This window comes from Neovison vison, chromosome 10 (genome assembly GCF_020171115.1).
Source record: "Neovison vison isolate M4711 chromosome 10, ASM_NN_V1, whole genome shotgun sequence".
Lineage (NCBI taxonomy): Eukaryota > Metazoa > Chordata > Mammalia > Carnivora > Mustelidae > Neogale > Neogale vison.
Genome location: NC_058100.1, coordinates 4,580,387 through 4,607,369, shown reverse-complemented (window position 1 = coordinate 4,607,369; position 26,983 = coordinate 4,580,387). Strand labels below are relative to the sequence as shown.

General features: G+C 56.6%; 1 protein-coding gene across 1 annotated transcript; it reads left to right on the top strand.

Annotated features, from left to right (window-relative positions):
• Positions 1 to 5,376: 5,376 nt before the first annotated feature.
• On the top strand, positions 5,377 to 23,675 carry CFAP45 (cilia and flagella associated protein 45). Its single transcript, XM_044267805.1, has 11 exons — positions 5,377 to 5,532; positions 7,851 to 7,987; positions 9,773 to 9,917; positions 10,218 to 10,388; positions 11,501 to 11,679; positions 13,458 to 13,587; positions 16,489 to 16,635; positions 18,961 to 19,074; positions 19,755 to 19,948; positions 22,930 to 23,154; positions 23,476 to 23,675. Exons 1-11 carry the CDS (start codon positions 5,377 to 5,379, stop codon positions 23,552 to 23,554), a joined length of 1,677 nt encoding a protein of 558 aa, XP_044123740.1. The 3' UTR covers positions 23,555 to 23,675.
• Positions 23,676 to 26,983: the final 3,308 nt, after the last annotated feature.

Sequence of the window (26,983 nt, the reverse complement as noted above, 5' to 3'; positions counted from 1 at the left end):
CGGCGTCATCGTGGCCTTCTGGCGGGAGTTCAGCTCGCCATGGCTGGAGGGGAAATGTGCCTGGTGCTTGCAGAGGCTCCGAGGGGCTTGGGGTCAGCAGGCCGAGGCCTTAGCTCAGTTCATCCCTGCAGGCTGGGAGGCGTGAGGGCGAGCCAAACTGGGAGAATCCTAGAGCTCCTAAGACCTCTTCCAGAACAGTCCACACAAAAGTTAAAAGGCAGATTTCCTAAGGCCAGTTCCGTCGATTTCCATGCTGGTAGTCTTTGGGGCCTCCCCGGTGGCTGAGCTGGAGGGCCCAGGAACTGCTGCTGAAGCTACACGCGCGCACACACACATACACACACACACACACACACACATGCACGCACGAGCACACACGCGCGCACTCACATGCACATGCATGCACACACACACGCACGCACGCGCACACACATCCACACACACGCACACACCCACACGCACGCTCACACACACATGCACGCACGTGCTTACACACGTACTCGCGGCGGTAAGTTCGTCCTGCGGTCTCACTAGGCTCCCTCCTGGTGTGCAACTTGTTTCCTCTGATCCAGGGTTGCCTGGATCTCCCAGGCGGCCCTTGGGCAACAGTAACCATGGTAACCAGGGGGCGTCCGGGCCTGGCTCTTGCAGGAGTGCTCGCAGTTGGACGTCCTCGGACCGTGCCAGGCCCTTGAGGGTTCGGGTTCTGACCCTACGGTCCAGCCAGAGCCAGTGAAGAGCCGCGCGCCCTGGCGCTCAGGCTTTCGGGAGCGCGGTTCCCGGTCGAGGCGGGGGTTTGGGTCCCCGAGATCGCTGGACGCCGCGAGCGTCTGCGGGAGCCGAGGGGCGGGGCCGGGGCGGGCCTGGGGGCGGGGCCGAGGCTCTCGCTCGCGCGCTCTCTTGTTGCTATGGTAACGCATCAACATCCAGTGCCGGCGGCGGAGGTGGTGGCCGAGGCTCTGAGCCCGGGCGTGCCGCTGAGATGGTGAGGTCCCAGGAGGACAAGGGTGGGGGCCCTCGTGTGTCCTGCACTGGGTTGGGGTTCTGAGCGGGGAGCGCGGGGAGCTGGGGAGCGCAGAAGATGAGTCAGGGTCTGGGATCCGGAAGGGCCAGGGGCAAAGAGGACATCCCTATAAGAAGTAAGTGAAGTCCTGAGGAGGGTCCACGGGGGGAATTAGGGGTGGGGTCGACAGGGCTCCAAAACGTGGAAGGGTGCTAGCCCGAAAGTTGCCGAGAGAGGGACGCTCTCTTCCCTCCCCGTCAGCCTAGAGCCTCCATGGGCTGGGGACAGTGGCCGGTGATGTGGGACAACCGCCCGCGAGGAGGCTACATGCAGGTTATAGGGCCTGCTGGGCCACAGCTAGCAGAGTGACAATGCGTAAGTCACCTAATGTCCCTGAGCCTCAGGTTTCTCTTCTGTTGGTTTCTCTTCTGTTGGTGGGACCTTTGTTCCCGCACTAGGGCTCAAGAAGTACTTGTGCATGAATGAACGGATGGGTAGGTACCAGCTTTGAAAGGCCCTGGGGAGGGACCGGGTCTGCTCTAGCAGGCCTGGGCTTCCCTGTGGTGAGGGTTGACAAGGGCACCAGGCCCAGGAGGAGCTGTGAAGAGGTGTCCGGTTTCCAGTAAGGAACGTGTTGGTCCCTGAGGGATGAGGGAGTGAGCCAGAAGGTAGGCACTGGAGCCTCGGGGTGTTGGAAGTAACGTAAAAACTTCTGGGGCACACCAGGGGGCAGAGATGGTGACCTGGGTATTCTGTGGACACATTTCATGCCCATAGGTCACGCTGCTTCTCTAGGACCAGTGGTTCCAATTCAGGGCCCCCAAGTAGTGATTTCCAAGAACTTTGTTAATTATACACAAACCAATCTCCAACCAATGCAGCTCCCAGTGTCTGAGGACTCCTTGCGATGTGGCAGTGGGGCCCTTCACGGATCTGTTTTATCACATGGTTATCCCGGGCTCTCCCCGGGGCTTCCTAAGTGCAGGGTGTCATCTGTTTATCTGGGACGGCCTAGCGTCACCTCAGGCATCCTGGCTGGCATCTAAGGGCACCCAGTAACGGTTACTTCCTTTCTTTCCGGTTTAAAACAATTCATATTTTCCAGTGCAAATGAATCAGCTGCACTTGGGCTGGACGTGTGGGAATTAGCAGATCGGGCTTCCCTGCCAAGCGCCACTCAGGGCAGGGATCAGCCCACTGTCTGAGCACTTTGAGATCCCTTGGACAGGACCGGGCCTGCAGGCACCTTTGGGAAGCAGTGGGTCGAGTCCGTGGTCCCCGCCTCCTAGCAGGCTGTGTGTGCGCGTGTGCGTGTGTGTGGCGGCTGCTGCTGACCAGCTTTTGAGTGTGTTTGGAGGGATGGGGAGAGGAGCGGCCCTGGGGAAGGCAGGGGCCCAGGGAGGCGGAGTCCCAGGACTCTTGCGGAAATGACGAATAACACCATCCTCCAGAAGGAGGCTTGGGACCTCTGTACTGACTAGGATGCCACCTTGTCTCCCATTTGAGGAAAGAGGTGCCCTAAGTGGATCACTCAGTAGAAGGCAGGAGCCGCGTGCTGGGCACCCTCACCTTCTGGGTAACCAGAGCCCACGGAAAGGGAAACAGCGTTGGGCTGAGAGCTGGAAGCTTGCCTTTGCTGGCCCCTGATGAACCTATATGCAAAAGGAGAACGGGGCGGCAGGGTGAAGAGGACGTCCGGGGAAGGACGCCCGAGGTCTTTGCTCAGTCGGCAGGTGTTACCATCACGTCAGGGAAGCGCGCCAGCTGTCCGCACCACCTGTCCCGGCCCCTTCTCACCGGATTCGAGCTGAACGGACGGGATCGGGGACATCGAATACTGCTGTTAAGGGCTACACCCTTCTGGTCAGAGTCAGGGACTAGCCCCAAGGCCAGTCCTTTTATTTGTTTTCAAATAAAAATACAGTGTGTTACCTACAAAAATAGTTACCGACTCAATGGCAGAAAAACATTCTCTACGGGAACCGACGGAAGTTAGTAATGCTCACCCCAAATTTCTGTTCAATGTTGTTTGGTGAACATTCTTTTAATACGCCCTTGGGGTGCATACCCTTCAAACAGATATTTTCGCGGGAAGTACTTTCATGGGTCTTCTCATCTGCTTTCTTCAGATCTTAGTATGTTCTGGAGATTGTTTGTATCAGTGACAGTGAAAATCGTCTGACTGACCCGCTCATCTTTTGGCACTGGAGTCTCTCCCCACATTCCTAGCAGTGGCCACATTCCTGCGGCCCTGGGGTGGGAGGGTATTCGAAGGGAGGGAATTAGCTGGGTCAGCAAGAGGAGAACATCAAAGCAGAGCTGGCGTCTTTATCTGTCCCCCGTCCTCATCTTTGCCTGTGGAACTAGGAACTAGATGGGCTTGTCTCTGGGCGCTGCTCACCCTCTTGGGGACATTTATTTGGTGATCCAAGAAGTCACACCAGCCCCTCATTTCCTGAAAGAACCTTTTGGCTAACGTCTCTGGCCTAGAAGGATCTAACTTTCCATTTCTGCTTGGCTCTTCATTTTTTTCGAGTGCTGTTCCACAGTGACCTCCCTAATTCTTCTTGTTGCTCTTGGCCAAAGTGACCATTCTAACCATGGTGCGTGGCTTGTGGCTTCAAAGTCAGCATTTCCTCAGTGAGGTTTCTCAGCCACCCAACCCTAGACAGCGCAGTGCCTCCCTCCGCCCTGCCCACTGGCCACTTCTCTGTGGTCATCTCTTTTCCTTCCTCTGTTCTGACTTCTAGGCTCTGGCGGTGGACCGTCCCTTGAGTGGCTTCCTCTTGAGCTGGGTGCCAAGGGTGCAGGAAAGAGGTAACTCGGTGTCAGCCCCGGAGGAGCCTGTTGCCCGGTGGGCACCCGAGCAAAGGGCAAACCTGCAGGAGCCCTTGGAAAGAAACAGGAGAACACATACAAAAACAGTAATAATACTTTCCCTCTGCCTTTCAAAGTCCCATCACTGCATTATTTTCCACAGCGATTTGGAAGATGTGGGGTCGGGGAGGGGCCTGGAGTCAGGCGTGTTCTGGGAAAGCTTCCAGCTCAAGCTGGCCCGTGGCCCTCGAGGGGTCACCTTGCTTGGTTCCATCCATTCACGCTTCATCAAACGCGTGTGGAGCCCCTCTGATGTGCCAGGCGCTCCGGCTTTTCCCGTACTCAGAGACAGAACTCACTCCGCCCCTGCTGATCTGGTAGCTTCCACCTCTCCTCCTCTCCCAGTGCTTCCCCTCAATCCCACTGCTGCCGGGTCTGTTTGTTTCCTCTGGTTCTATTTTTGGTGGACAGGGGAGCAGTGGCTCACCACTAACCATGCGATAACCCTTCCGAGTCTGTTATTAGGCGTCCTCGGGGCTGTTATATTTACCTTTTAATAAACCCAAGCTTTCCTGCTCTGCTGTATTGGGGCTGCCTGAGGCTCTAAAGGGAGGCTCCCACCTTACTGGCCAAGAGCCAGTAAGCCTCTTGCTGGCTGAGGAGGCAGAGAGGGGCCAGGGACACGCAGCGGTACGCAGCTGGAGAATAAACTGGTTTAGCGGTAGAGCAGGTGCCGGGGAGTCTGGTTGGTTAGGGCGGACGGGAGAGAGCTTTGGAAGCACACTGTCCAGGGCTTACTGACCTGGAACGACAGGGTCCGTCTCCCTGTCTGCACTGCCCCTTGACGGCTGCTGATTCCAAGGCTTGGGAGACCCAGAGCAGGTAGCTCATGCTGCGGGATATCTTAGCTTAGAGACTGGGGGACAGGATGTCTCCTGCAAAGGGAGATTGGGATCAGCTTGAGAGCAAGGCGGGAGATGCCCACAGTCCTCACCAAAGCCACCTGCCGGAGACAGACTCCTCTTAGGGCTGAGCTGGGCTGTGGGAGTGCAGGTTGTCTAGTGCTGTTAGGTGCAGACAACAGAGCCAGAACTCTGGTTCAAGTACAAGGGCACACAGGGAGGGGGTTTTGGAGAGCTTGCTGGCTGGGAAACTGTGCTTGGAAAATGGGGACAAAGGGAGGCCCTGCAACTGGAAACGGGGCCAAAATCACAACCCAGACCCGGTCTGGCCAGGCCCGGGGATGCGCCGCGGCCCGCCCAGCGCTGGCAGCTTCGTGGGGTGCTGCTGTGTGTCCTTATCAGCACGGCCCCAGATGCCGGCGGTGGCTGCCGCTCTGCCTCCGCCACAGCTTCTCTGGGCTCTCCGGGTGCCACCAGCTCCCCTCCATCTCCGGCTCTGGAGATCTGTGCCCAGCCCTGTGCCCAGGCTCCTACATATCAGGGTTTACCCGGTGCTTCCCCCCAGTGGTGTCCCCACATGCCCACCCGCTTCTCCCCAGCACGGGCTGGCGAAGTGTTTACCTTACCCCGAGTCCTGCCGGCCTCTCCGTCCGGATGAGTCGACCTTTCTGCCTCTCCCTGCAGCCGCTGAGCACCGCTGGCGTCCTGAGCTCGGCCTCCACCGCTTCCAACAGGTCGAGGAATAGGACGCGCTATCGGACCAAAGCCGTGAGCTCCGAGGTGGATGAGAGCCTCTTTGGAGGGGTCAAGGTAACCGTCCCCCAGCCCCTCCCGGCAGCTGGCTCCTGGAGGCAGTGGCCGACTGGCATTGCTCAGGATGAAGCCAGCCTTGGGCAAGCCGTCCCCTCCCCGGATTGACTCTCAGAGGGAGACCGGAGCAGCGGCACGCTGGCACCTACTGGGGCCCTTGGGAACGGGGCACCCGGCTCCCTCCACCCCTGCAGTCTTCACATCTGCCCTGTTGTGATGTCGGGGTTGGGGGGCTCTGCTGCAGAGAGCGGATCGCTGCCCAGTGAGTGCCCCAGGAGGAAGGCCTGCGAGGGCCACGGACGGAGCTCGCAGACCCGGAGCTACGCGTGGCCCCCCAGCCCGAGAACAGCGTTAGAGACAACCCCCGATCCCCTCTCCCAGTGCTCCAGTAGCAGGGCTCATCAGCTCTGGGGAACCCTGAGCAGGTTTTCATGGGCCGGTGTGGTCCCCACTGAAAGGCCGACAGCTTCCTCCGTGGAGGAGGAGAGCTGGCTAGAGCGTGACTCGGACTGTAGGACGCGTAGCAGGTGAGAAGGGGGAGAGCAAGGACGGAGGAGAACGGGACACGGAGAGAGGGCGGCGAGAGACAGAGACACAGACGGACAGAGCAAAGGGCGGGAAAGATGCCGGCAGCCGTGTGAGCGCCAGCACGGACGCCTCTGCACGGGCAGGGGGCGGGAGGCGAGCGGATGTGTGTGCTCCTCGCTGTCCTCAGAGCCTCGAAGGACTCTCTGGGGGCATCTGGGTGGCTCAGCTGGCTGAGCGTGTGACTCCTGGTGTTGGCTTTGGTCTGATTTCGGGGGTGTGAGATCGAGGCCCCCGCCCGCATGTCAGCTCGGTGGTGTGACCGTGATCGTGGGAGTCGGCTTGGGGAGTCCTTCTCCCTCTGCCTCTGCCCCCCAACCCCTGGGTGCTCTCTTTCTTTCAAGTAAATAAATAAATCTTTAAACAAATAAACAGAACTTTCCAGAGATTTCAAGATGGGCACCTTTCTCCCTTTATTTTTTTTCTTATTTATTTGTTTATTTATTTATTTGGGAGAAAGAGAGAGAGCAAGAGAGAGAGATGAGCGCACGGAGGGAGAAGCAGGCTCCCCACTGAGCAGGGAGCCCGATGCAGGGCTCGATTCCACCACCGGAGCCAAAGGCAGATGCTTAACCGACTGAGCCCCCTAAGTGCCCCGCTGTTCTCCATTTAGAAGACCCCCATCTGCGACTGTTTTCTATCGACGGGGAAGGAATCAAAGGAACATACCCTCACTTACAGACAGGTTCTGATTTGGCCCCGGGGGATGACAAAATGTTTTGGAAATGGCCAAGTTCTCCAGGCGTCCGTCGTCCAGCGGGCTCGCGGGAGGGGCCGTCAGAGACTTGCCTGTTCCCGGCCCTTGGGCCTCCTTGCTGGGGGAGTCCGAGGTCTCTCAGCCGGCAGCAGGGGGCAGGAGCGGTCTGTGGGGCCCCGAGGCGCGCCCTCTTGGAAGCACACGGACAGCAGGTGGCAGCAGCGCTCTGGGGACGCTCTGTGCAAAGGGCCCTCAGGACCCCAAGACCTCCCCCCCAGGCCGGCCACTGGGCTCCATGCAGGACCACCGTCACTGCATTCATGAGACAAAATTCTCTCCTGTGTCCAGAATTTTCCTGAAATAAGTGGTTTCATTTTCTTATTATCTGACTCCTTCAATGAAGGTCGGAATGTTTCAGAAAAAACAACACAAAGCAAAACATGCATTTAATATGTATTCCTGCTACTTCTGACTCCCTGACATGCTCACCGCATTCCATTTGGCCATTTCTAACGTCCTCCATGTGATTTTTTTGGGGGGAACCAAAGTAAATTAATCATAAGGAAAGATTGAAAATTTCGAATATCATAGGTCGGATGAGTCTGTAACAAATTGTATGAACTCAAGTCACAATGTGGTCCGAGAGAGATCATTATTTCTTCTTTCCTAAATCATGGAGGGGGAGCAACGAGAGACCCCAGATTTTCATCCCTGATGGTTTTAGGTTAGGAATGGACACAAGCTAGCCACTCCCCTCCCCATCCATCCAGGACTATCTGCGCGAGACACGGGAAGGCCCTGCTCTCAGATGGGCTGGTCAGGAGGAACGCACACAGCCATGGTCAAGGGCAAAGCCGTGTGCTGCTTCCTCAGTGCCCTGGAGACTGTCGGTGGTCCTGAGGTCTGGGCCCCAGCCAGCCTTCTCTGCCACCGGATGGGCTGGAAGAAAGCGGGGAAGGCTGCCCTTGAGGACGTTGGGATGGTCCCGTAGGATGTGGGCTGACCAGCTTCTAAGCTGTCCTTCCTGACCCCACAGCCTCAGGCCCAGAGCGACAGCCCCGTCGTGCTCCTCCGAGATAAGCAAGCCATTAGGAAGACGCTCACGGCCCTGGGCTTGGAGAACAAGCCGGAGACCATCCAGCTCATCACCCGGGACATGGTCCGGGAACTCATGTGAGTACCCAGGGCACAGGGCCTGCCTCTCCATCCGGGCCTGCGTTTCTGCTGAGAACCTGAGCAGGGAGAGTGGCCATCTGGCCTCCTCCAGAGAGCCCAGCCCCACTTCTGTCCTATTCCTCTCCCCCGTTCGCTTCCTGGCTGTCCTTCCTTGGAATCCGGCCTCTCTCGTTTCTCTGCCTCTTGTATCGATTCTTGCCTTTACGTTCGGTCCCCAGCTCCTTCCTCTTCCCTGTCTCCTGGCTGTGGAGGGACCCGTGGGACCGCGAGAGGCGCCGTGCTTGGTTGGGTCCTCGCTGAGCCCTCCTTAGTGCTCTTGGTAGAGGGAAACGGTGCAGATGAGTCAACCCCTTCTGGCTGCACCAAGAATCTGAAGTGAAGGGAAACTGACCAGAGGCTAATCGGGCCCCGGGCTTCTTCCCAGGCTCTGAGGCCAGAAGAGAAAGTTCCCTATTGGCTTAGCCTGGCTTCCTTACTGGAGCTGCCCCCTTGCTTGGCACCCCTGTGGGTTATCAGCAGTGGGAACTGAGCTGTCGCTGGGCGTGGGTTGGTGGGGAGAGGTGAGCTGCTCCCTTGGAAACCGTCCTCCCAACTCTGGGTTCGCCCTCGGGGAATCTGAGCTCCCAGGAAGTGCCGTCTGTGTCACGAGCCCAGGGACACGGAGCGTGGTCTAGTCAGCCCTGATGGCAGATGGCCATTCATGGTCCGCGCCGTCCTGCAGCCCCTGTGGGGTGAAGGAAGGTTCCTTCTTGGCGTGGTCTGGTCTGGCAAGCGTGAGATCCGTCCTGGTCAGTCCAGGTCCCATGACAAGCCCCGGATCCACTCACTCATTCAGTCTTCCTCCTGGACTGCCCCCCAACACACACACACACACACACACACACACACGCACGCACACACACGTTTTACGAGATGAGGTTTCACTTCCTGCCTCAGACCGGCTGCGTCTCATTGCTGTGTCCCTGTTAAAGGGCCTCACCCAGAAGCAGCTTCGTTCCTGGCCCCTGCTGCTGCCGTGGCCTCCACCTCCAGTGCCTGTCGTTTGTTTGTAATCATTATAATTAGCTATTGGTTTGTTGAGTGTGCTGGGCGGCTCGGAGGAGAGGTCCCCAGACATGCCTCTGACTGTTGTTGATCAGAGATTTTAATTAATATTTAGGGTTCAAAGCTTCTCTCTGGGCCGGATGGACCAGCATGCTTGGGTTTCTCATAGCATCCGTTTCAAACTGGGCTGGCGTCCCCCCTGCCCTTTTTATGTCATCCTTGAGGAATAAGCTATTTTAAAAGTCTAGTTCACCAGCGCGGTTTTGAGGTCTCCCCCTGGGCTCAGCACGGCACCGGGGGGGCTGTGCGGCCACTGTGGCCAGTAGAGGCTGCGTCCTGGGGGAACACACGGGCCATGCCTGGGGATGGGGGACACAGCCCAGTCCATGAGGGCAGAGTGTGGTGGCCTCCGAGGAGGTTGGCTCTCGGCCTGGCGGGGGGGACTGGCCTATGTGCACATGGCGGGGAGGTTCTCTGATGGGTGCACAGAGAAAGTGACACATGTACTAGGCCTTTTAGCGAAAGCCCTTAAAATGTCTCTGTTTGGCTCATCACTCACCTGGGACCCTTTCTCCCCAGTGGGCCAGGGGTGCAGCGGGCAGTCTCTCCTGCCATTGGTGTGGCACTGTGGGACACGGGCTGTGACGGGGAGGGGTGACGGGGGCCCCCCCGAGCACCAGCAACACTGTGCTAAGAGCTTCCCTGCACCTCCCCACTGACTGCCATCCCCTGGGGCAGCGTTCCCGCCAAGGATCCCTCCGGGGAGTCCCTCATCATGAGCCCTGAGGAATTTGAGCGCATCAAGTCGGCATCTCGCGTCCTGACCAGAGAAGAGCTCGAGGCCAGGGAGCAGGCCTTCAAGAAGGAGAAGGAGGCCATCGTGGTAGCTGCCCTCCACCAGCCCTGATCTCTGCAGATGGGAGGGGGGAGCTGTGGTCTGGGGGCCCGGGAAGGAGGCGTGAGTGTGTGCCTCGTGGAGACCAGAGACGTGGTAGCGTGGACACCAGGTGTGGGAAGAGCTGGGGGCCGGGGTGGGGTGAGGAGGAAGCCAGGCTGGGAAACTTCTGGGTTCTGCTAGCAGGACGGGCGAAGCCACATGGTGGGGGGGGTCCCACTGGGTGGCCTGTGGTAGCTGGGCCAGCGCCCCTGGCAATCCCCCACTGATCCAGACCGTCTCCTGTAGGATGCAGTGACCAAGCGCAAGAAGGTCATGAAGCAGAAGGAGATGGCGCGGAGAAACAGTGAGAAGCTCAGTGACCTGGAGGAGGCGGCCCAGGAGAGGGCCCAGAGCCTGCTGCAGAGAGCCAACGCGCTGCGCATGGAGCAGGAGGAGGAGCTCAAGGACATGAGCAAGGTGGGGACGTCCGTCCTTCCCTCCTCCGAGGACTCGCGGCCACTCCTCCTCCCTCCTCGTGGGCTCTGACAGCCCGGCTCCAGATGGACTTGGGGCAAGGAGGGGGTGACGGGTGGGGGGCTGGCGGAGGGGGGCTGTTGCCGCCGTGAGAGGGAGGAATGGCCCTGCCGCGTGCTAGCTGTGTGACCTTCAGCCGGTCACTCGCCCGCCCTGGGCCCCACTTTCTTCCCGGGTCAGACCACTTAGCAGGGTGATTGGCGGGGAGAACTGAGCTCTGCCAAGTGCGGACTTGTCTTCTGTTTCTCTCCCGCGGGCTCCGTCGTGGCCGCATGTGGGGGCCCTGGGAAACGGGCTTCTCCTCAGGAAGAGGAGAAACCAAACTAAACCAAGTCCTTCCTTTAGCTGAGAGCGAGAAGACTGGAGGCTGGGGTGGGTATTTGGGTTCTCATGTGCATGTGGTTCATTCACTTCCCAAGCAAATGAACCCTGCTGACTCCCAACCCCGTCATCTACACCTTCTCTCCCAGGCCGAGCGGTCCTCATGCCTCCTCTTGTTCTTTGGTGCTTTCACTTGGTCGTTCTCGTGGATGGCTGTCCCCCGACTGTCATGTCGGGCTCTTCCAGTTTAAAAATCTAGTAGCTTGGCCTCTGCATGAGGATTTTAGTTTCCCTGAGAAGTAGAGCAGATGTTGGGGTTCATGGGTCCCTAAGGGGGACCTTGAATCTCTGCAGTTTTATGGAAATTTTATGTGTATGTATACAAGTGAATCTTAAGGAGGACAGAGCCTATTGCTTCCGTCATACTCTCAAAAAGTGGTCCATGGCCCCCCCAAATACGGAGACCCAACGCCCCGACAGGTACTCCCATGGCTTCTCCTTGCACGGACTAGCACTTTGCAGGAGCCCAGTAAGTGCCAGTGCAGAGCTGTAGTCAGGGAGGGGAGCAGAAGAACGCTCTTGCTCTCGCGGGCTTGCGCGTGGCTGCGCGTGTGTCTAGCGCACTCCGTAGCACCTGCACCCGTGTCCCCCTCCAGCTCCCTCACCCCACCATGCGTCCCTCCCTATCTTTGTGCCTAGACCTGGTACCACCATGTCATTCCACCCCTCCCCAGATCATCCTTAATGCCAAGTGCCACGCCATCCGGGATGCCCAGATCCTGGAGAAGCAGCTGATTCAAAGAGAGCTGGACGCAGAGGAAAGGCGACTGGACCAGATGATGGAGGTGGAAAGGCAGAAGTCCATTCAAAGGCAGGAGGAGCTGGACCGGAAGAGGAGGGAGGAGAGAATCCGGTAAAGGGGTGGTTTTGGCATCTCCCTCCCTGTCATTTTGATGCTTCTTTAGGTCCTTGTCAAGAGGGAAGGGAAGAGAAATGGTCATTGCCACCATCGCTTATGATCTCAAAACCTTGCGAAGAGATTCATAGAACCACAGACTTTCTTAAAGCTGATTCCTAAGATCACAACAGGAGCTTCACAACCTGGCCCCAACGCAGCCTCACTCCCCGCCTTCCCCTACCATCCCCTTTGCACTCTGCTGTCCCCCAGCACACCGGGACAGCTCACGGTTTATGCTATGGTCGTTCCTTCTGCTTTTAGTACACGTGTCTTTCCTTTTCCTCTGGAAAACGCTTTCTCTTCCTTTAGTATGTGGCTTTGCTGTCGCCTTCCCTGGAAAGCGCTCTCCCCCCAGCAAGCAGGCTTGGGGGCTTCCTTCCTTGTGCCCCGCCACACCGTGTTTATACCCCAGCACATGGCTTCTTGCCCTGGGACTCTCTGGCCCTCACCGGAGGCCTGCACGCTCACGGAGGACAGCACTCCCGGCGTGGTTCATTTCTGTAGCTCCTGGAACTAGTGCGCTGTTTGGCCTGTGGCAGCTAATTAACACACATTAGAGGGATACATTCAGTCCCCTTCCTTTTGCTGAGAAGGACAAGTAAATTTACCCGAGCAGGTAAGTTATTTACGAAAATGACAAGTAGATTGACCAGAACAAGTAAAGTACAGAATCCCAGGGTCCCGGGTCTAGAACGTCAACCACAGAACGCGAGCGTCACCTTGAACCACCCTGACCGACCGGCTCTGCTCTCCCCAGCTCTGATTCTGGGCTCTTGAACCATTCATCTCTGTGCCTCCAGTAGGTACCTGCTCGACTGTGGCAGGCTCCCTATAAATGTGGATTTAATGGCTAAGTGGCTCTTCATCTTCTGCATAAACAGCTCCAATTAAAGAAAAATCTCTGCCTCATTAGGCCGCTCTAATGATCTGAGCTGGTCCTTACACCGAGCCCCAGAGGCTGCCGTGTAACTCTTTTACTCATTCCTCCCGCGTATTTCATCTGGAGTCATGAAGCCATTCAAGTGCTCCACCTGAACGGGCACCCCATTGTCCTTCCTCTTGATTCTTACCTTACTCCGTGTCTTCTCTCATTCTCCCAGCCTTTACTCATACATCATGGGGTCTGGATGCTTCTAAGTTTATTGCCATCCAGCAGCACCTAGGGAGTCACTGGCAGCAGCACAGATTGTAGACTCCGGGCTCTCTGCTTTTTACTGTTGAGCAAGGGCCTCGCTGAGTGGGGAGGCTTGTTCAGACCCAGCCCTGTCCGCCTGCGGTGGGGGAACCATGGCACGTGATAGCGAACGCAGTGGGTGTGGGAGGCGGGTGGGAGACAGGACACACCGGGTGCTAGCAGGAGCCCCGGAGGAAGGAGAGGTCCTGGGCTTTCTAAATCTGTGACGCTGGCAGAGGAAGCTAGCTCCCCACGGTTGCTCCGGGAGGGTTTGGGAGGTGGTAGGATTTCAGAAGCTCTTGACACACTGAAAGGCAGAAGGTATGTTGCTGATGTGGGGTGCAAACAAAGTGGGGGGTCTCAAGACGGGCAGCTTTCGAGAGGAGAGGACAGCCCCTCACGGCACTCCACACTTGAGGACTTTGGTCCGGGCTCACGTGTAGGAGGCGCTTGTCCCATTGTCCCTGCGACACCTCCCATCTTGGTTATTTGGGTGAAGGTGGGAGCAGAGAAATGTGGGTGTGGGTTTCTAAGCCCCTGCGGTACCGTTCACCCCTAGAGGAAGACGGCACATCGTGGAGCAGATGGAAAAGAACCAGGAGGAGCGGTCGCTGCTCATGGAGCAGCGGGAGCAGGAGAAGGAGCAGATGCTGGGATACATGGAACAGCTCCAGGAGGAGGATCTGCGGGTAACGGGCCAGACAGATAATGCCAGCTTCCACCAGCAACAGGGACAAAGCTCTCCGGGTTTGGGGGTGTCAGGGGGTGGACCAATTTGCTGTCAGGCCCGTGCTCACTTTGCAAAACCATCACTGTCAGCTTTTATGGCCATGTTGAACGTTCATTTGGCTGTGGCGCCATACTGGGGGTCGAGCCGGGATTTGGACAGCTGTGGTCTGCCTCCTGGGGACTTGGGGTCTGAGACCAACGCATCCACAGGCATGGACACAGAAAGGAAATACACAGCTCTATGCATTGCACCAGTAAACATAGGGATGTTTCTTGGTCTTTCCACGGCTGGTTAGAGATGTGATACATTTTGTAGATGTCTTAGCCCTCCCTGTCTTAGGCTCAGGCTCCCTGCTGTTCCCTCATATCAAGTACACAGCACCTGAGTGTGGTTAATAGTGTGAAGGAGCCACCCCCCCAACCCCCCACTAATCTAGATAAGATTAGCAGGCATTTCCATTGCAAAAGAAATGCCTGCTCAGACCAAATAGACTTGAAGAAACCCTCTTCTGTTTGCCTGCTCCGGTCTGTTTCCCCCGCGTATCTGGGGGGCCGGGTGAGCCTTGGGGTGTTCATTCTTTCTGTCCCCCTCAGTTATTTACCTTTGAAAATTTTTATACACACAGACACGTTGAAAGAATTGTATCAGTCCCGTCCACGCTTCGTCTAGATTTCATGATGAGATGAAGGTGAATCTGCCTTCGTTGTTTGTCCCTTTTTTGGGCATTTCTGTTTTCTGTTACTGTTAAAGTCTTTGACAGTGAGTTGCGGACATCTTGAGACTTTGCAACTAAACGCTTCAGCCCTCATCTCTGGAGAACAGAGATATTCTCTTACCATTACTGCTGTCTCATTCCCTCCTCCAAAAATGGAATCCAATGGAATCTAGTATCATTTAATACTTAATTCACATTCAGATCTCCCCAATTGTTCTAAAAATGTATTTTTAGTTTTCTTTTTTTCCAGCCAGGATCCATTCAGTTCCCTGCCTTGCATTCACCTAAACCTCTTTCATCTACTTTGACCTCGAAGAATTCTCTCGTTCCTTCCTTCCTTCATTTTTGGGCACCCAGGCCAATTGGCTTGAAGACTTTCCTCCATTCTGATCTGTCAGATTATTTCCTCATGGTGTCATTTGACTAGTGGGACACGCCTTCTTCAATTTTTCTCCTCCTCCCCCACGATAATGGACAGTGGGGTGGTCATCTCCCAGTGATCTGATGATGGTGGAACCAACAGAAACAACAACATGGAAAGTAAATAAATAGGCAAAGATGTACGTCAATACATGACGGTATACTTGTCCTAGATCAGCATTTGGCAGGTTTCCCAGCTGTGCTGGTCAGTGGGATTAAATAATGCGTGGGTCCCAACGGCAGGACTGACCCTGGTGGGAAGCTGGGAGAAAGGAAAGGAAGAAAGGGAGAAGCGGGAAAGGAGTGGAGAGTCACTGGGCCAGGTGGGGAGAAGTGGGGTGAGTGAGAAGTAGGCACGGGGAGGGGGAGGGAATGCTGGCGGCCGTGAGTCATGCACCTCCGGCCGGGTGGGAGGCAGGCAGCACCGTGCAGATCTGGTGCAGAAGGCTCTCCAGGAGGCCTGGACGTGGCTGTGAGTCAGGCTTGGGGAGAGCCAGCGGAGCTGTCTCCGGATGAGTCAGGGTAGAAGCTGGCCTGAGGAGGAGCTGGAAGCAGAGGGTGGGGCATAGCCTTTGAGCAATGGAGGGAGCCGGGGACAGCGCGTGTGGGGAGTTGCTGCATGGAAGAATTTGGAGGAGAGTTGGAGGTCGGTGGGAGGTCACCGGTGGGCCAGCTGCCGAAAATTCTACACTGGGGCCTGAGAATGTGCTCTTCTGATCATCCGGGGCTTTGAAAGGCTCAGGATCCTTCCTCAGAAGGGAACTTGCTACTCAAGGTCACGCTGGTACCCTGACCTCCATCATTCATTGTCTCTCTCTGTGTCTACTGTTTTTTCCCCTTTTTTCTCACATGCCACTCACTTTGGTTCCCCCTTTCCTTGTTTTAGTTTATTATTTGTTGTTTTCCTCTCATCGGGCTATGCATGTTGCCAGGGAAGACAGGGAGTGTGACATGGTCCCCATCCTCTGGCTGGGACAGGATAAACACACAGGAAGGAATGGGGACTGACAAGGTAGTTCCTAACCAAATCCCAGGAGGTGTGGCACCGTCTTAAGGGCAGAGGGGATTCAGAAATGAAGAGAGAACTGGAAGCTGGGGCAACGTTCCCGAGAAGATTGGAACTTTAATTTAGAAAGACCAGGTTTCAAAATTCTGGCTCTGGATTTTGTTAGCTGGATGGCCCTGGACAAGTAAATTTGGGGACTCATCGTCTTCATCAGCACGAGAAAAATAACAGGTTCTACCTTTCAGGGCTTGGGGCTGTATCTGGGTTTCCGAGATAGGCTATGTAAAGTGCCCAGTGAATAGAAAATACTCAGTTACGGCGATACTTCATTATTTCATTCCTCACTATTGAACAGAGGCCAGAAGTCAGGGTTGGACGACGAGAGGGAAACTGAAGGCAGGGGAAAGACCAGGAACAATGGGTAGAACTTCGCTTGACATGTGGGAGACACTGGGGAGAATTTTAAGAGCCTCCTCTTCCCTGAGAGTGCGTAGAAATCATCTGAGCCAGGTTGCCACCAAGCCAGGTGGGTACAGACTGAGAAGAGGCCATTGGCTGTGAGGGATCATTGATGACGCTTGAGAGAGCTGCTTTACCGGAGGCTAGTGGCAGCAGCTGGCTTGCAGATGTGCCCCTGCCCTTGTGTTTCTGTCCTTATGGGCCAGTGTCTCTGGGCCTTGTCCCCTTCCACGTGGACGCTCTCTTCCTTCTGATGCCAGGACATGGAACGGAGGCACCAGGAAAAACTAAAGATGCAAGCTGAGATTAAGCGCATTAATGATGAAAACCAGAAACAGAAGGCAGAGCTACTGGCTCAGGAGAAGCTGGCGGACCAGATGGTGATGGAGTTCACCAAGAAGAAGATGGTAGGTTTCTGATGCCTGGGACTTCTGGCCATGGGGAGTGGCCGGCTGAGATGTAGGGGACTCACGACAGAAAGCCATGTGTCCGTTCCCGAATTCATGTCCTTCGTTCAAGGGCCTGGCTCCTCCTCCTCTTCCTTTTGGCCAGTGTTTCATTAGGCTGGAAGGGACACCCAAATTAGGGCATTATATCCTCGTTAACACCTTTGATTAGAAGTTGAATGAGGGTCAGTTACAGGCCGGGGAGAAGATGAAAACTATTGGGGAAAGTAAAGTTTTGTGGATTCCTCATGGAAAGTATAATTACATCCCCAGTAATCAGAGGTCACCCGCCCTATAAATTTCTTGTGACAATTCTGCTATTGGGCATCCTGTACTGGGGGCTAGACTTTGAGAGGAGAGCTTCTCCCACCGCGGCTGTGGGAACTCCAAGCACAAATGCAGTGCGGGGCAGAGAGCGACACCGCTCACAGGGACCCGGAGATGCTGCTCTGACTCAGGGGCCAGGCTGAGTAACGGAGTGACGGGGGGGCAGTGAGAAGTGGAGGCGAGAAAAGCTTCTAAGCCCAGTTTCGATGGAGTGAATCTGGGGTTACGTAGAAAGAGAAGGACAGAACGTGGCAGGGATGTTATTCTGTTCTTCATGTGCTGGTCCTGCCTCCCCTGCTAGTTTCGAGGCTCCATGGTGACAGAGAGCACATCATACCTTTCTCCGGTAGGGGTGACAGGCAGGGAGACGGGTGCGCTCCGAAAAGGCGTGTTTGCTATGGCCATATGCTCCGAACGCAAACCTCAGACAATGAAGCTCAACCAAGTGTATGTTTGGGCTTTGGCTTTCTTATTGGATGCTGGGATATGCAGGCAGCAGAGCAAGAACACATACGGCGACGAGGGTGGCTGGTGCCGAAGGATGATCACCAACTGCCATTCACTGAAGGTGAAGACTGTGCATGGGCTCTGTGCTAAGTGCTTTCCCTGTGGGTCTCGTCAAGCCATTACAATCCTGTCACTGAGGGATTCAAAATATCCTATACGCTTCCCTGTGTGTCCAGTACGAGCCTGGGCCGAGTAACGGTGTGGACTTTGTGCAGAGCTCAGCCGCCGTTTGCTGGTGGGTGAAGGTGGTGAGATGAGCCGGTCAAGTACAGGAGCTGCTGAACAGGTTGGCTGGGTGCGGCAGGCCTGATGATGGTCACGGTCAGAGATGAGGTGAGGAGGCAGGTTGCGGAGATACCTTGAACCTTGAGCAGAGCTGGAAGCATGGAATGAGGAGGAGTCACCGTAGACTTCTGAGAATAGGGCCTGTCTTCATATGTGGAAAGGACATCGGTGGGAGGAGCCACAGGACAGGCCAGCCACTGCCAAAGGGTTGGGCACTTGGGCATGCCCACAGCCCGCCATAAGTACCAAGTGTATCACAAGTCCATCCCTGACCTCACAGTGGTCTCTCTTCTTGTAGCCGGGGCTGCCCCTTTAAAGCTAGGGGCAGAGATTGGTTGTGGAAACCTCCAGAGTTCCATGCCCTGCCGTCTCCGGGGGAGGTGGAACGGAGACCAGCTTTGACACACAGCTCACAATCAGGCAACTCACTGGGCTGCCCTGCAGTCTGGGCAGGTAGAACGATGGTCGTGGAACATTGTTTAGGGGAGGATCCCATTTCCACTCAGCTCAAGTCATGCGTCTTATGACTACCCAAGAATGGTGGCTGGGAGGCTGGGTTTGGGAAGATTTTAGGGGTATGTCTGTTCTTTCAGAGAAGTGGCAAAGGGAGCTAACTTTGATGGTTCACTCCTTTCATATCTGCTAACCGCAGTGGGACTGCCCAAAGCATGGTTGGCCATTCGCCCAGGGACTAATGAAATAACTTCCACCTGCTGCACTTTACAAGACAGGCGGGCTGCCACAGTTGTTACTTGTAGAAACGTGACCCGGTGGCCTTGAAACTTAGACATTGTCTGCAATGCAGTGGAAAGGACATGAAGGCTGGGCTTGGGATACCCGTGTTCAAATCCTCTTTGGTAGTTGACTAGCTACGGGATCTTGGGCAGGACCCTTGATCTGTATGAATGTCAGTTTCCTCATCTATAAAACCTGTCCCACAAAATGTTGTAGGGGCCCTCTGGGATCATATAGGAGGAAGCATTTTGTAAACAATGAAGCATTTTGCAATGCTAATTGACTTTGTTCATGCATTGCTAGTTATTTTGCCCTACTTTAAAAAGAGTCAGGGAGTGATACGGGAGATACTGGACAGATTGTGGCAGGAACTGTTTTTCTGCAAGGCTGGGGCAAGGGGAACCAATCTACAAGACCTTTTCTTCCTGGCAGGCTCGAGAAGCAGAGTTTGAGGCTGAGCAGGAGAGAATACGGAGGGAGAAAGAGAAGGAGATCACTCGTCTGAGGGCCATGCAGGAGAAGGTCCAGGATTACCAGGCAGAGCAGGTACCTTCTTAGTCTAAGCTTCCTTGAGCCTCTGCAACCCCTTAACTATTCCCTTGACAGCCTGCAACATCGACCTGAAGGACAGAGATGTGGAAGAGAGGGTGCAGGTTACCTAGACTTGAGTCATCTGAGGGCAAAGGGGTGGGCTGCCCCAGTGCCTGGTGCAGCGAGAACAGGGCAGGGTGTTATGTGCTGAAGGTTCAAGAGAAAGTTCTCGGCTGCTGTGAAAAGAACTTTTGACCTTAACTCTCACTGGAAAGTGTCACCAGAGGAACCGTGGTGTCTCCATCATTAGTGGTATTTAGAATGAGAGGTGACTGCAGGATCGCCTGGAAGTGTTGGAGATACAGGGAAAGAACTGGGATCAGTGGTGGGAGAGGACAAGCCAAGACACCTCAGGGTATCTATCAACCAGAAAGTTCTACAAGAGTCCATGTGCTCTCCCTTGTACTCCACCTTGCTCTGTACTCTACCTTGTACTCTCCCATGCTCTGTACTCTACTTTATACTCCACCTTGCTCTGTACTCTACCTTGTACTTTACCTTGTTTCCAGGGAAACTCACAGCTCTTCTCAAAGAAGGCTGTGTCAGATCCTGCAGTTGGCATCTTCCTAAGGTGCCCTGTTGGTACGGAGGTCAGTTTGCACCCTCGCAGGTCTCCCGACCCTCTCCTTTCCCAGGACGCCCTGCGGGCCAAGCGCAACCAGGAGGTTGCAGACAGGGAGTGGCGCAGAAAGGAAAAGGAAAATGCACAGAAGAAGATGGAGACAGAGGCCAAACTCCGCAGCAGCCGGCTGGAGCAGGTGGCTTTCAAGGAGCACAGTCTGGCCGTTCAGGTGCAACGGGACCGGGATGAGTTTGAGAGGATTCTTCGGTAGGTGGGGCTGGGCACCTTGGCTTCCTTTCCTCATATTGTGGCAGGGATGGCCTCTACTGGGTGGAGAGGATCTTCCTGGCATGTCCACAGATGGATGTGTGTTCATCTTGCCTGGGGTGGTAGAGTCATTCCAATGAGATGAACAGCTGAAATGGGCAAAGACGAAAATCGAAAGCCAAGAATTTTCTGATCAGAGATTTGGAAAACAGCACCTGGACATGTCTAAGGAACTGGGTATTTCTGGTGTGAGCAAAAGTGTCTATCTTGTCCCTCTGCCCTCCCCTGCTTCCATGTCCCCCCTGCAAGTTAGGGATAAAGCTGCAGCAGGAAGGTTGAGGAGAGAAAGAGAGGCGTTCCAACACCAACGTTCTGGGTCACTGGAGAAGAGCCTGGTTTGGGGGCTGGAGCCTTTGCCATTCATTTGATATATATGTATTAAGCACATAAATTCAAGATTCATTCATTTGATAAATATGTATTAAGACATAAATTCAAGACTCTGTGCTGGATTGTCTGGGAGGTATTGGAGGTGAGTAAAAGGCTGTCCTTGCCCAGTCATGTGGGAGGAGGCAGAAGACTCATATTTGGAGAGACCTCACCTATATTTATGCATCTGGCCCGGCTTGCCTGCTCCTCATCCTTTTATTTTTGTTCTCTTTTGGCTCCGTGATAATCCCCACCCATAAGTGGCAGTGAAGTGCTCATACCCGTCGCTCTCCCCGCCCCGCGTCCACCCCCAGAGCTGCCAGCAGCCACAGCCGCTCTGGCGTCTATCAGTCAGATCTGCCACCGCCAGACCCGGCCCCTGGGTGCTCCCCTGGCTCTGTTCTGGCCTAACTGGGAACGACTCCTTTCTTGCTCTGGTTCAAAATCTGTAGGATCAGAAGCTTTCAAAGGAAACAAACAAAATCGGAAGGGGGAGGGTGTAGATACAAAATTAAAGAAATTCTGTTTAGGTGAGTGGAGACGCGATGGTGCAGCTTGGCTTTCTGGTCTACCCGCTCTCGGTCCTTGGCATTGTCCAAGGTACTTGCATGCCAGGCCAGCTCTGGGCCCCGTCAGCCCCCACCCCCACCCCGTCCAGGGCCCCCAGCTAGAGGCAGAGCCAACCTGTAGGAATCTCCATCCTTGCCAGAGCCAAGTTCCTGGTCTTTTACCAGGGCCCCTAGCCTGCCCCCACTAGCTGTGGCACCCTTTGGCTCTGTAGCTTTCCTGGTTGGTACCGGGCCCTCAAGGGTCGTGCCATGGTCTCTGGAAGCCTGTTGAAGGAGGCAGCTTCCTTGATGGCCCCACAGATTCCGCCCCTGGGCTCCAGACTGCCTTTCAGATGTCTGCCATCACCGACCTCTATGCTCTTGGACACCCCTGTTGCCTTTAGCAGGGAGTCACAAATATTAATGAAAAGGAATTAAGGGTCCTACTTTTGTCACTGACTCATTTGTCCCTTCTTCACTTTGTTTGCCCAAAGCATATGCACTAGCTGGTTAGTAAAGTGAGATCGGCCCTTTGGAGACATTGCGCTTCACCTGATCTTCTAGGTGAGCGTCTAGACCTGGTGTCCCTGGGGACACGTGACCGTCAGCGTGACTGTCTTCAAGCGCTCCGAGCATCTCTGCCGCAGCCAGCAATCCAGGTTTTCCTATGTCAAAAACATGACCTTGTAGACGGCCTCTCTAGGGGCTTCCTGCTTCTGGGGAGAGGGATGCCTTTGCCAGGCATCCCACTGACGAAGCATGATAGCTGACCTACCCTACCCGGTGGCTCTTAGAGATGTCCGCGAGCTCCCATAGAGCTCTGAGTCCTGGGCTCCAACCCCACAGATTCTGATGTAACTGGTGTAACTGGTCTGGGGTGAGTCCTAGACAGCTGTAGGTTTTGGAAGCTCCTGGGTCCCTGTAAGACAGCAGGCTCCAAGGTCATGGCCCTAATCCCATGAAGTGACCAGACTTTTCCCCATTCAGATTTCTAACTGCCTCTCAGCCCACGGGCTCCCTAGTGTGACACATAGGCTTCCATTTCCAGCCTGTTTTGCTGCTCGTGAAATAACAGAACGCCATTCTCTATATAGGAAAATACATGGGCAAGGCCAAGAGGCGGGGCTTCCTGTTATCACGGAGGTGTCTGAATGGTTGGGTTTGGAGTCTAAACAGAGGCGTGAGGAAGTCGGCAGGTGTCTCCTGGTGGACTGGGGGGTGGCGGGGTCTCTGTGGCAGGTGCAGCACTGGGAGGTGGTCCTGGGCAGCTGAGCTCAGCCTTTCTCCTGAGATGTGAATACATTTCATTCGAGGTTTTTTGGAACCTGTCTGGCCCACATTGGCTGCTTTCTCCAGGGTATCGGGGCCCGTGAAACCCCCCTTGTGGGGAGATTCCCCTGAAGAATCTGGAGAGCTGGAGGAGCCGGAGCACTGAGAGGTCCTGGGGCAGCTCCTTCCTCCCGCCAGCAAGTGGGAGAGCTGCTGTTCCCAACACCGGCACTTTTCACTTCGGAGCATCCCCTTCGCAGTTTCGTTGATGTCGTTGCTATTGTTCCTGGGAAGGGAGGAAGGGAGATCTGGGTGTCTTAGAACCAGCTAGAGAGGAGCTGTGCATTGTTGCAAAAGAGAAGAGCTGGAAACAGTTTCTGATGGGTGAGCCCCTGAGTGCAGGCCAGCTCCAGAATTTGCAGGGCCTGGGGGTTCCCCGGTTCAAATAAGTATTAAGAATTTCAAAACAGTGATGGAAGAGCAGTAAAGCAATGTGGGGCCCTTCTAAGCATGGACATGGAGTCCTGCGCGCACAGCGCCAGGCCTGGCAGAGGAGAGGGGCCGCATGCCCAGGGGCAGCTTGGAGGCTGGTGTCTGAGCCACAGAAGACGGGGGGAGTGGGCGGGGCTCTGAAGCGCGTCCCCTGGAGAAGCCCTTCCGGAAGGCTTCCTCAGTGCCTCTCCTCGCTGGGCCAGCTCAGCCCAGTCCATTCGGCAACCCGTGTCCCTCCTCCAGGGCTCAGAGAGAGCAGATCGAGAAGGAGCGGCTCGAGGAGGAGAAAAAGGCCACGGGGCGCTTGTGGCACGCCAACGAGCTCAGGCGCCAGGTGCGCGAGAACCAGCAGAAGCAGGTGCAGGACCGCATTGCCACCTTCGAGGAGGGCCGGCGCCTCAAAGAGGAGGCCCAGAAGCGGCGTGAGCGCATCGATGGCATCAAGAAGAAGAAGATGGAGGAGCTGAGGTGCGCTGCAGTTCACGCCGCCCACTGCCTCTCCCCGTCTCCCCCTCCACCCCAGGGCAGGGCATGTGGAGTCAGGGGACCGAGGGCGTGACACGTGCTCTGGGAAGGCCCTTTCTCCTCAAGGGAGCTGCGGCTGAAGGCTCTGGGACGGGGGCTGCCTGGCTTTCTGGGAACTCCGAGGCGGGGGGCTAGAGCCTTGGGGGGAACGTGTTTGGGGGGTGGATTGTGGGGGCAGGGGTGGGGGCAGCCCCCAGGTCTGTAAATCCCCCACAGGACCTGCTTCCTGCGGCCCCGTCACACCTGCCCTGTGTCCCCCTGCAGAGCCACCGGTCTCCCCGAAAAGTATTGCATCGAAGCGGAGCGCAAAGCAAACATCCTGCCGGCCGCCTCTGTGAACTAGGGGAGCCTCAGTATCCCCGGGACGCCCGCGGGGACAGGCTCTGCCCCGCCTCTGGGCGTCCATAACTGCCACTATCCTAGACATTTTATACTTACAGATTAAATTGATTCTACTTGATTAAGCCACAGTCCAGCTTTCTTGGGGGCCTGTGGCTGCCAGGGGCGGGGGTTCCTGCGCTGAGAGCCCAGTGGGCCGTGGGAGCGGAGGTCGTGGGTGCTGTGATGTTCTGGGGTGGGGGACGGAAGTGTGCTCTCTGCGGGTGGTCCCTCCTAGCCTCACAGGCCCTATGCCCTGGGTCCCCTGACTTTTTTGGGACCCTGGGGACATTGCCTTTATGTCCACCTACAGCACAGCCTTGCTCTGGCTCTTTTCCGTGCCTGGTTCAGAGGTATTTCGGGCCGGGGGGCTGGGGCTGCTCTCTCAGGGAGGGGCAGGGTCAGGAGGGAGCAGGGCTTCAGACGCAGAGCTCTATGGGGCACCTGTAACTCAGATCACACCAGTGCGGGGGAGGGGTGTGTGTGCACCTGGGGCTTACCCTCTGGCGCTACCCTCCCCCCCAGAGTCCCACAGACACCTGCTGTCCCCTCAGGCACACCCAGGGCCCCACTCCTCACCCAGCCCCGGCTGCCCCCTCACTGGAGCAGTCTGCCTCACTCTGACGGGTGGGGCTCCCCACCGCCCTTGTTGCCGGTGTCAGCCTGCCTCTGTTTCCCCCAAACGCTCTCAGTCATTCGGTCCCTCACTCAAATGCTCCTTGGGTGTCTCCTTCGTGGGGTCCACGCTGGGCTCCCAGTGCCGCAGACCTGGGTCCACCACATGGCTTGCGCCTTTAGAATAGTCTCGGCTCCTTTGGAAGCAGCCTGATTCCCAGGCCCCTTGGGGGCTGCAGAACTGTGGTCCCGGTGTAGAGCCATTGTTCCGTTTTGTGTGCCTGGGGCATGGGGAAGGGCTTGCCTCCCAGCTCCCAGCCCCAGGGCACCCTGACCCCTCAGTGCCCCGTTCCTCCAATCCAGAGCCCAGCCTTGCCGCCCTTGGTGGGCCCAGCACGGAGGAGGCAGAGGGCAGCAGCTGGGCGCGTCCTGAGTGTTTACAAAGCCAGGTTATAAGGGCCTCCGGCAAGAGTCCTCTTTTCATAGGACCCAGGGAGAGTGGGCGGGCAAGCTGCTCCCTGGGCTTCCTCCTCCTCAGAGAAGCCTCTCCAGGGCCCTCTCCACCTGCCCCGCCCCGACCAGGCTAGCTGCTGGGGAGGGTGGTGCTTACCCTCCTGTTCAGTGTCCCCAAGGACGCCCGTCCTACCTGGGGAAGCTGCTCCCTTCCTCCCAGAGGATTTGGAAAGACGTCGTACTCCCCCAGGATGCGAGGGAGCCCCTGATCTCATGGCAGCGCCACCGAGGGTCCCGGCGTCTCCTGTGGCTCAGCCTCCGTGGGTGAAGCCTCTCACTGTTCATACCTGCAGGGACTGAGCCATGACCCCTTCCCTACTCCAGGGGACCCTCCTGCCAGGACAGCCAGACAAGGCCTTGGGTGCCTGGAGTTTGCCCAGATCCCTCCCTGAGTCACTCGGGGCCGGGAGGAATGGGCGTCCTCGGAGTGAGGGTCAAGAACAAAGGCGTTCCAGGCCCATCGCTAACTTGTGAGGCCATGTGGAAGAAAACTGGCGACGTCCACAGGCTTAAAGCCAGGCTTGCATTTTGGCAGAACGGGTCCCCATGAAGCTGCGGAACCCACAGCCTAAAACTGAGACCATCCTGACATGGCCTGGATAGCGGAGGGGCACGAGGCTGTAGTTCTGAGTAAATGTCTGGATTCAGAGGCTGAGGGGCCGGGGGTGGGGGTGGGACACAACTGCCTCGGAGCAGGGGAGGACAGTTCTGCCCTCGGAGTCGCCCCTGTGAATTCTTGGAGTCGGCCTGTGATGCGGAAGGGAGGTTTGGTAGCTCCCCTGGGGATTCCTCAACAGCCTCGTGCTGGCTCCTGCGGGCTTCGGGACAGGCCTGAGTCACCTGCAGGAACCCAGTTCCTAGAAGTGGACATTCCCGAGTGCCAGGCAGGCCGCTGGCATCTGGGACGAGCAGGCGGCTTTGGGGCTGCATCTTTTATAAACACCCTCCCGCCCCCTTGCTGGGACGGCAGTGGGGATAATGACAGGGAAGCGGTCCGTGTTAGTGGGGCCGGTGGGGTCAGGCTGCAGGAGGGCGGTGGCAGAGCCCCGCTGACAGAGAGGGGGCGGGACACGCCGGGGCAAAGCGGAGAGACACCTGGGATTCCTGGAGGACTTCGTGGGCCCCGAGCTCAGGAACAACCAGCCTAAGTCCTGCTGCTAGAGATTGGGCCTTGTGGGGGACGGTGTTTTCTCCTAGGGAGGGCTTTTTTTTTTTTTTTCCCCTGCTCTGGGGTGGAAGTGTCGGAACCCTTTGAGTTCCCGAAACAGCTCAGGGGTGTCTGGGAAGCTGCAAAGAGTAGAGCCGTGCTGGGGGAACCAGGGCGTGCTGTTTGGTGCGCTGTGTTGGTTGGTGTAAAGATGTTAGAAATTTGTGGGGAAAAACAAAGTATGCCCAAGCTACGACTTAGTTGCGTGGGTACCCAAGGGGCTCCCCAGCTGCCTGTCCCCGGCTCCTTGGGTCTTCTGCTTCTGGTAGTCTCGGATCGGGCTGGTTGGCGTCGTCTGGCAAATCCAGTGGTGGGGCTGCACCTCGGAGCCCTGGGTCAGGTCTCCAGGCAGCTGCCTCCCGCGCACGTGACCCCGGCTGCTGGCAGGCCCGGTGCCCCTACCTGCCCCTGTGTGCCTGTTGCCTGCGTCATGCTGTGGCTTGGGGGCAGTCTCCAACCTTTGCACCTGCGGGAGAAGCAGCTCCAGTTGAGTGTGACTCAGCAGCCTTCCCTGGTGGCCAAGCCAGGCTGTCCCTGACTCAGTGGGGCGCTGGGATGTCCTCAGCATCCCCATCTGGGACTGGGGTCACAGCCGGGCGTTAATTGGTCTCAGTAAAAGCACTTTGATTAGGCTCGGATGAAAGGGGCTCAGAGAGTTCAAAGCCACACGGGGCTTTTGGGGTGAGAAAGGGTGGCAGCTGTCTAGGTGACAGTAGAGGGAGACGCGGGAGTCTCAGACAAGAAGTCTGGGGGCGGAGGCCATGGTCTCCTCACTGGTCTCTCTTTCATCCAGGCTGACAGCTCCTTCTGCAGAGGGGGAGCCTGGGAGACAGCTGGGTGGGAGACTGCCTCCCCCTGCATCCGAGGCTGCTGCCAAGGTGACCTGCCCCTCCCCCACACTCTGGGAGGTATCCCCACAAAGCACTCAGGTTCCCCCCGAAGAAGCTCATTTGCAACATGACAGAAAACCAGCGTCCCCTCCATCTGCCAGGGTTTACATGGTTAGACCTTCCCTCTCTCGTAGCCTCCCTGGCTCAAGGTTTTCCTTTCCCCCTTGTG

What these genes read in the sequence shown, in the direction of transcription:
- CFAP45 (XM_044267805.1), top strand. Translation starts at nt 5,377, where the DNA reads ATGAGTCGACCTTTCTGCCTCTCCCTGCAGCCGCTGAGCACCGCTGGC. An exon ending in GCCTCTTTGGAGGGGTCAAG is followed by an intron (nt 5,533 to 7,850) that starts GTAACCGTCCCC and finishes CTGACCCCACAG; the next exon opens with CCTCAGGCCCAGAGCGACAG. An exon ending in TCCAGGAGGAGGATCTGCGG is followed by an intron (nt 13,588 to 16,488) that starts GTAACGGGCCAG and finishes TTCTGATGCCAG; the next exon opens with GACATGGAACGGAGGCACCA.